This window comes from Asterias amurensis, chromosome 12 (assembly GCF_032118995.1).
Source record: "Asterias amurensis chromosome 12, ASM3211899v1".
NCBI classification, from domain to species: domain Eukaryota; kingdom Metazoa; phylum Echinodermata; class Asteroidea; order Forcipulatida; family Asteriidae; genus Asterias; species Asterias amurensis.
In genome coordinates, this window is record NC_092659.1 from 11,701,524 (window position 1) to 11,711,363 (window position 9,840).

Consider the following 9,840-nt stretch of genomic DNA (forward strand, 5'->3'; position numbering starts at 1 on the left):
CCTGTCATAGTCAGATATGGATGTCTGCCGGGGAGCCCCCGCTGCATGTGGCGCATGGACCCCCAATAAAGAGGCAAAACAATGGGCTGAATCAAACATTCTAGGTACCACATGAAACCAAGTGGAAATGGTCATTACCATGATACCAAGTAAAAAATATCAACCGCCAAACAAATTTTCTGCTGCATTAGGCCTGCCAGACACCCCCTCCCCCAAATATTTAGTGTACAAATTGAAATTAACCAGTTGTCAAATCAGCTCAGATTTACATGAAACTTTGTCTAACTGTTCCACTATGGCTAATATGAACACAAACCAAAAATTAAATCCATACTCCATACCGTTTCTGAGATACAGCCTCTTAAAATATGCTAAAATCTCCCCCTTTTGGAGCTCCGCCCCCGGCCGACACCGCGCGTCGTGGTGGTATTCTTTTCAAACGTTAAGAGCCTGTAATTTAATAACGACACCAGCTGTGTGGCTGAAAGGTGTATGCTATTTAAGTTGTGGCCCTTGATTCATAATTTGGCTGCATTTGGGCCTGCCAGACACCCCCACCCCCGGGGTTAAACATCGGAGGAACGACCTAAAACCAATTTGAAATTACCAATAGGCCTAATGCACTATTCTTAACACAGGGCAATATCATCCGCCAGACAAAATGTTTTGCTTCATTGGGCGCGGCCCGACAGAAACCTACCCTCCCCGGGTTAAACATCAAAGGAACCACCTGAAACCAAGTTGAAATGATCAATAACACTATTCTTTGACCAGTAGTATCAATCACAAGACGAACGTTTTGCTGCATTGGGCCCGGCAGACATCTCCCCTCCCCCAGGTTAAACATCAAAGAAACCACCTGAAACCAAGTTGAAATGACCAATAGCACTATTCTTAACACCAGTATCAACTGCCAGACGAAAGTTTTGCTGCATTGGGCCCAGCAGACACCTCTCCTCCCCCGGGTTAAACATCGAAGGAACCACCTGAAACCAAGTTGAAATGACCAACAACACTATTCTTAATACAAGTATCAACTGCCAGACGAAAGTTTTGCTGCATTAGGCCCGGCAGACACCTCCCCTCCCGCGATCCCCAGGGTTTCAGAGGAACCACCTGAAACCAAGTTGACATGACCAATAACATCATTCTTAATACAAGTATCAGACAAAAGTTTTGCTGCATTGGGCCCGGCAGACAACTCCCCTCCCCTGGGTTGGCCATTTCAACTTGGTTTTAGGTCCCAGTGCAGCAAAACTTTTGTATGGCAGTTGATACTTGTATTAAGAATATTGTTATTGGTAATTTCAACTTGGTTTCAGGTGGTTCCTTTGATGTTTAACCCAGGGGAGGGGAGGTGTCTGCCGGGCCAAATGCAGCAAAACTTTTGTCTGGCAGTTGATACTTGTATTAAGAATATTGTTATTGGTCATTTCAACTTGGGTTTCAGTTGGTTCCTCTGAAACCCGGGGGAGGGGAGGTGTTTGCCGGGCCCAATGCAGCAAAACCTTTGTCTGGCAGTTGAATCTTGTATTAAGAATAGTGTTATTGGTCATTTCAACTTGGTTCCAGGTGGTTCCTTTGATGTTTAACCCAGGGGAGGGGAGTTGTCTGCCGGGCCCAATGAAGCAAAACTTTTGTCGGGCAGTTGATACTTGTATTAAGAATATTGTTAATGGTCATTTCAACTTGGTTTCAGGTGGTTCCTCTGAAACCCGGGGGAGGGGAGGTGTCTGCCGGGCCTAATGCAGCAAAACTTTCGTCTGGCAGTTGATACTGCCATTAAGAATAGTGCTATTGGTTATTTCAACTTGGTTTCAGGTGGTTTCTTTGATATTTAACCTGGGGAGGGTAGGTGTCTGCCGGGCCCAATGCAGCAAAACTTTCGTCTGGCAGTTGATACTTGTATAAGAATAATGTTATTGGTAATTTCAACTTGGTTTCAGGTGGTTCCTTCGATGTTTAACCCGGGGGAGGGGAGGTGTCTGCTGGGCCCAATGCAGCAAAACTTTTGTCTGGCAGTTGATACTGGTATTAAGAATAGTGCTAATGGTCATTTCAACTTGGTTTCAGGTGGTTCCTTTGATGTTTAACCCGGGGAGGGTAGGTGTCTGTCGGGCCGCGCCCAATGAAGCAAAACATTTTGTCTGGCGGCTGATATTGTCCTGTGTTAAGAATAGTGCATTAGGCCTATTGGTAATTTCAACTTGGTTTTAGGTCGTTCCTCCGATGTTTTACCCCGGGGGTGGGGGTGTCTTGCAGGCCCAATGCAGCCAAATTATGAATCAAGGGCCACAACTTAAATAGCATACACCTTCAGCCACACAGCTGGTGTCGTTATTAAATTACGGGCTCTTAATGTTTGAAAAGAATACCACCTCGACGCACGGTGTCGGCCGGGGGCGGAGCCCCAAAAGGGGGAGATTTTAGCATATTTTAAGAGGCTGTATCTCGGAAACGGTATGGACTGGAGTATGGATTTTATTTTTGGTTTGTGTTCATATTAGCCATAGTGGAACAGTTAGACAAAGTTTCATGTAAATCTGAGCTAATTTGACAACTGGGGCCAATTTCATAGAGCTGCTTAAGCAAACATTTTGCTTAAGCACGAAAATAGCTCGCTTATTTTACACATGTTACTGGCCAAAATTTCCTGCCATATACATTGCTTATGACTAGTATTAAGCTGTTGTTTACTTAGCATTACAACTGAGTGGAGTCTTGGCCGGTAATCTGATTTTACTATGCAATGAAATTTTTGCTTAAGCAATTTTTTTTGCTTAAGCGGCTCTATGAAATTGGGCCCAGGTTAGTTTCAACCCATAGGTTTGTACACCAAATATTTGGGGGAGGGGGTGTCTGGCAGGCCTAATGCAGCAGAAAATTTGTCTGGCGCTTGATATTTTTTACTTAGTATCATGGTAATGACCATTTCCACTTGGTTTCATGAGGTACCTAGAATCTTTGATTCAGCCCATTATTTTGCCTCTTTGTTGGGGGTCCATGCGCCATACGCAGCAGGGGGCCCCGGCAGACATCCATGTCTGACTTTGTCAGGTTATCCACTAAACGATCCTGTACTCAAATATTGGTACCTCGTTCCTTTAACCATAGTGCTCTGGGCTGCCGGTCTAGAAGCACAAGAGCTTGAGTTTGGTGCTGTTATACGCACGGCCACGATACCAGAGTGAAGCCTAGCACCACTACATGTATATCCAAAAAGCGAGGCCTGGTTCTTGATAATTTACTCGACTTCGTCTTGGTAAAATTATCAAGAACCAGGCCTCGTTGGGTTTAAACCACTAGTTGAAAACCTCTTCACCACACATTGATTCCCTTATTTATGCGCAATAAAATTCATACATATTTCCAAACACGATTGGCATGCAAATCCTAAGTGTACACATTTTAACAATGGGTTGTATTTTGGTTTTCTTCATTTTAATAGTGTAATCCTATTGTGTCCCACAGACCTTTTAACAATGATGTGCATGTACATGTTTAGGCTCTCAAAAAGCCTTACATATCTTTATGTGTATCCTTATTTAGATGAAGTGTGATTTGAAGATAGAGCCTCACCCATTACAGCAGACAGTAGTAGACATGGCATATAGCATGATAGAAGGAGGGTTTCTGAAAAAAACCCACCAATATAAAGGTAAGGATGTCATTAATAACAAACCAACACATGAAGAGGAGAAAGACAATGAAGTAACCCAGCAAGTAACAGATGACAGTTACAAACAGGGTGATAAATAATGCTCGGGCTAGACACATTGGGCCGTATGAATAAAAACTAGCATTTGCTTTTACTAGCCTTTTACTTAAATCGTTATATGAACAAAAGTAAGCCTTTACTTGCTAGTAATTGGTCGAACAAGTACATGTAAGTAAAAGCAATTGCTTAAGGGACTCTTCTTATTGAGAAGTAAATAAAACTGACCTGTTACTATTGTCCTGTAGCATTCACTTGTAGTTTTACAAGATACTGGGCCGTATACTGTAAAGGCCAGCATTGATGTCGATAAGTAAAACATCAGGCATGAGCATTTGCTGAAATCTCTGTAAATAACCTTTTACTGGATTAAACACCATTTACTTGAACGGATTAGTAAATGGTCAGAGAAAAGCACAATAGCACGGTATTCAGGAGTATAACAATAGCGGGCATGGACTCATAGATCAATAGCGATTAACTGAAATGCAGGCAGCAGATTATGATGGCACGCCAGAGCTCCAGAGATCGGTATTTTTAGAGCAATTAAAGTACACAACAAATTTATAAGTAAACTTATAGTTGGATCATTAGGCCAAAGGGAAAATAATCCTTTAAAACTGACATACCGAGCCATATGCAACACTGTTGTTTAAGTAAACGTTCAAGCTCCTCATGCAGTAGCTTGTAAAACTACAAGTAATTGCTAAAGGATGTTAGTAGAAGGTCGTTTTTATTTATATGTCTATCGTGTCTATAAGTGAAAGGTAATTCCGCGAGTATTTACTTAAAACTCTAAGTAAATGCCTTAACTTCCTAGTCCGACAATTTACTTATCAAAGCCAAGTAAAAAGTTAATCAAGTACAGTAAAAGATTATTTATAGAGATTTGAGCAAATGCATATGCGTGATCTTTTCTTTATCGGTCTTTTGCTAATGCTGGAAATTTTACTTGATTAGTAATTGCTAGTTTTTATTTATACGGCCCATTGAAAGTACTATCCTAGTAATTTGACAGGGAATGCAAGTCTGGTCTTGTTCCGCATCATGGATGGCTTGAAGGACCTGCAGGTGAACACTAACTATGCTTGATTGGCTACCAATAATTGGCCACAAAATAGATCAAGGAATTTATTGAAAATGTATAATATCAGTATGGTTGAACAATGCTTGATTGGCTACCAATAATTAGCCACTAAATGTATAATATTGAAAATGTATAATATCAGTATGGTTAAACAATGCTTGATTGGCTACCAATAATTAGCCACTAAATGTATAATATTGAAAATGTATAATATCAGTATGGTTAAACAATGCTTGATTGGCTACCAATAATTAGCCACTAAATGTATAATATTGAAAATGTATAATATCAGTATGGTTAAACAATGCTTGATTGGCTACCAATAATTAGCCACTAAATGTATAATATTGAAAATGTATAATATCAGTATGGTTAAACAATGCTTGATTGGCTACCAATAATTAGCCACTAAATGTATAATATTGAAAATGTATAATATCAGTATGGTTAAACAATGCTTGATTGGCTACCAATAATTAGCCACTAAATGTATAATATTGAAAATGTATAATATCAGTATGGTTAAACAATGCTTGATTGGCTAACGATAATTAGCCACTAAATGTATAATATTGAAAATGTATAATATCAGTATGGTTAAACAATGCTTGATTGGCTACCAATAATTAGCCACTAAATGTATAATATTGAAAATGTATAATATCAGTATGGTTAAACAATGCTTGATTGGCTACCAATAATTAGCCACTAAATGTATAATATTGAAAATGTATAATATCAGTATGGTTAAACAATGCTTGATTGGCTACCAATAATTAGCCACTAAATGTATAATATTGAAAATGTATAATATCAGTATGGTTAAACAATGCTTGATTGGCTACCAATAATTAGCCACTAAATGTATAATATTGAAAATGTATAATATCAGTATGGTTAAACAATGCTTGATTGGCTAACGATAAATTGGCCACTAAATGTATAATATTGAAAATGTATAATATCAGTATGGTTAAACAATGCTTGATTGGCTACCAATAATTAGCCACTAAATGTATAATATTGAAAATGTATAATATCAGTATGGTTAAACAATGCTTGATTGGCTACCAATAATAAGCCACTAAATACATGTACATGTAGATCAAGGAATTTGTTGAAAATGTATAATACCAGTATGACTGATAATGTAATCACTGTTCCTATGTTCATTATTATTATTCTCTAGTAACAATATTTTACAGTCATTTTTGGAATACTAGCCACTGCCAATACTGGCACATTGTTTTGTGTATGGATTTTTTTTTACTTTTCAGTATGTATTACATGTAGATATATGAACATAACTGACCGGTTGGAAGGTTGCTTTTTGACTGAAATCAACTATGCACAAGAAAGCGATTGTTAAATACCATTGATCTGGTTTTAATAAAGCTCAACAATGTAAGTGGTTTTGGCCATGGTGCCCCTAAGGGTTTAGGGTGTTCAGGGTGTTCATGTGGTTCTGGGATTGCAGCCCATATATTTTTTACAAAGACCAGTTTGGCTCTCACTTTCTCTTTGGTTTGAATGTATATTTTTGGCGAGGGCATTTAAAGATTTACATTTACATTACAAGTGGCGCAAGACTCGTCTAGAAGTTCATCACCAGCTTTATATTGAACAAAACAGAACAGTCAATTGCAGGATAGAGGAAGCTAAAAAGCAGCATATTTCGGAAAAGCTGCAATCTGCTTCTGATTCAAAGAATTGGTCAAAAATTGTTAATGAGCTCTTGAATAATTAAAGTGTTACCCGCATAAAAATGAGTGTGCACAAGATTTATGTAATGACTTTGCAGTGTATTTCCAAAACATGAAACATGTTGAATCAAGTGTAACGTGTGGTGATTCCCACAACGGTTGTGTAACATATAAACTACCTGAATTCAGTCAAGTGTCTGAAGAAGATGTTATTAAGCTTGTTAACAAAGCTGTCACTAAAATTTGTATATTGGATCCTGTACCCACTCGGTTTCTTAAAGATGTTTCCATATTTCTACCGCTTTTAACACACATCATAAATAAGTCTCTCACTACACTCATTTTCCCAAGTATTCTAAAGCATACTGTACTCAACCCTCTCATTAAGAATCTCGTCCTGTCGCTAACATCAAGTTCTTATCTAAGCTGATAGAGAAACATGTGGTCAACAACATCAATAATCACATTGTTAAAAACGGTTTGGGTGAGGAATTTCAGTCAGCTTATTGTGTGTCTCATAGTACTGAAACCGCACTACTGAAAGTCAAAAGTGATATCATGGGCATGATCCACAATCAGAAGGGCGTGTTCCTGGTGCTTTTAGACCTAAGTGCCGCATTCGACAATGTTAATCACTATGTCCTTTTCAACAGATTAGAATGTGAGATTGGCATTACAGGGACAGCTCTTGAGTGGTTTAAGTCTTACTTCAGTGGTAGAACAACACAGGTTTTGATAGACAATACTTATTCAGCCTCACACGATAAGCTTTATGAATTGCCGCAAGGATCAATTGTTGGATCGAAATCCTTTACCATTTACACCATTCCCATTGGTAGAATCATCAACAGATCAAGGGGAACAATTTACTCTATCACATCTATGCTGATAATATTCAGATCTATACCAGTTTCACACCTTCGGATTCATCATCTATTCAGTCTGCCTTACAGGCGCTCACAAAGTGCATTGTAGAATTAAAATCCTGGATGACTGAAAATATGTTGAAATTGAACAACAATAAAACCAAGTTCTTTGTTGCAACCTCACCTCATTTCAATCGACTCATGCCCAGTGTTCAACTGCAAATTTGAGATGAAATTATCACACCCACTAAAACTGTTCGGAAACTTGGCATTGTCTTTGACAATCTTATGTCTACATGTATGTCTCCACAAATACAGTCGTTTGACCAGTTCTGGATCACTTTTTGAGTTCACATTGTTTTTTGTGGCAATCTCTTTGATATCTTAAAAAAAAATTTTCATCAGTTTAGCTAAACATGACATAAAACTCACCAATATTCACTGACAAAAAAAGATGAGTTCTTTTGAAGAGGCCTTGAGAAAAGTATCGTCACCTGTTTGACCAGTTCAGGATCAGTTGAATCTATTCTGAATCAGTAGAGTGCCCTTTATTGCAAACCCATACTCCCATTCATAAAACTGTCTCTCAAGGACACAAAACTTGAGAGGTGTGTTGGCATGGACTTGGACTTCCTTTCTTTAGTGTAGTTAACTTTGGGGTTGAGGGCAGGAAAATATTAAACTGAATGGGGGGGAATTCAAGCCCATAAACAGGAAAAACCACAAAGGGGACCGGCGAAACTGGAAAATATGAGTTATGGACAAACAATGGCAAGTAAAGAAGAATGCCACTGCAGGGGATCGCAGGGACGGGAGATGCACGTAGGCGTGGGTTAGATATGGGACGGGGCACACGGTGGGACAGGGAGTTGGGGGAAAAAATGAACGAGGCTGGTGAGAGGGGGGGGGGGGGGGAAGCAAAGGGGTTTGAAAAATATACAAATAATCAATTGAACGGGAACAAAATAAACGGGATATAAACGGGACTTGGAAATAACCACTATGGGGATCCGCTGTAAACTGGAAAATATGGATGGGATCAATGCCGAAACGGAAAAAAAGACGGACAAGTGTACGATCTCACAAAGCACTAAGATTCGTCTTAACTTAGGATGGGTGGTTTGCCACAGTGATTTGTATTGTGACCCTGCCCAGCCACTTTAGCCCCCCCCCCCCCCCTCCCCCTGTACACAACGCTACACTTGCAGCATTTTTACGTAGAGCTTTCTATCGGGGTTCCGCGTGGCATCCCGCTAGTATAAATCATTTTCCTTGGCCGCTCCAGGACTGTGGAACCATCTTCCCATCACAATACGCACCTCAATTTCACTGCCTATTTTCAAGAAAGCACGTAAAAAACATCTTTTTCCTGAGTGTCTGTTTATTGCTTTATTGTTCTTTTGTTGTATTTTTTTATGTTGTTATCACTGATTTTAGCAAAGCCTTCGATCTAGTTGACCATAATGTTCTCCCGAGAAAACCAAGGTGTTCGCTACCAAGGTGAAACCAGCGATTGGATCAAGTTAAATGGTGGAGTACCCCAAGGCACTCGCATTGGCCCACTTGGTTTTGTAACCATGGTGAATGATGTAGCCTCTGATACCTCCCTTACATCCCTGAAGTACGTTGATGATCTAACCATGCAAGATCATCTTGATGAACTTGAGAACTGGGCCGCAGTGAACCATATGAAACTTAATCCTGAGAAATGTGCTTCCATGCAAGTATCTTTCATGAAACACAGCCCTGTTCAACAATCTCCCAAAATTGCCAATGTTACTTTACAGACTGTGGAAGTTGCAAAAATTCTAGGTGTTCACATACGGCCTGATTTAAAATGGGATAGTCAGATTGCAGAAATGCTTAAAAAGGCTAATGGCAGATTGTATCTACTGAAACTCCTTAAGCGCTTCAAATTGCCAATGGATGATCTGATCACCATCTTCTCTGGTTTCGTATGTCCCCTGGCAGAATATGCTGCCCCTGTGTGGCATCCTGGTCTTACTGCCAAGGAGAGCGCTGCACTGGAACGAGTTCAGAGAAGGGCTTGTAAGATCATCCTTGGCAATCAGTACACACAGTATGATGAGGCACTTGAACTCTGTAAGAATATCCACATTGTTTGTTAGACGAGAACAGCTTTGCCTTAATTTCTTCAAATCACCAATGAAATCAGAGCGTTTCCATAGTTGGGTCCCTCCAAAGAAGAGTACCATCCACAATAGAGACCTAAGGAACTCAAACAAACTGTCCGTTCCTAAATGTAGAACAACTCGCTATCAGAAAACCCTCTCATTTATATGGCTAATATGTGGAACAACAGTTCTGTTTGATACAAAATATAACAAAGACGGAGTTCAAATTAGCACCGGTACACTCGGGTGGGGTATCCGCAAGAAGTAATCACGCTAATTCGGCTTTTCGGATTGGCTCGAAATTTAAAAAGTTTATTACCCGGGTAGGGAAAGG

General features: G+C 39.6%; 2 protein-coding genes across 4 annotated transcripts in view; both read left to right on the plus strand.

The window, feature by feature from the left end:
- The window catches only part of LOC139945427 (uncharacterized), a 144,013-nt gene extending 137,115 nt beyond the window's left edge, over positions 1 to 6,898 (plus strand). For 2 of the 3 annotated variants that reach the window (XM_071942776.1, XM_071942778.1), the window contains exon 9: positions 3,550 to 6,898. In XM_071942776.1, coding sequence (XP_071798877.1) covers positions 3,550 to 3,759 — 210 coding nt within the window. In that variant the 3' untranslated portion in view covers positions 3,760 to 6,898. The remainder of the gene's footprint in view (positions 1 to 3,549) is intronic. The other variant, XM_071942777.1, reaches the window with a different exon arrangement.
- A 1,936-nt stretch (positions 6,899 to 8,834) lies between these two features.
- Positions 8,835 to 9,500, plus strand: LOC139945412 (uncharacterized). The gene has a single exon (XM_071942763.1). The coding sequence runs from the start codon at positions 8,835 to 8,837 to the stop codon at positions 9,498 to 9,500; it is 666 nt and encodes a 221-aa protein (XP_071798864.1).
- The last annotated feature ends 340 nt before the right edge of the window (positions 9,501 to 9,840 follow it).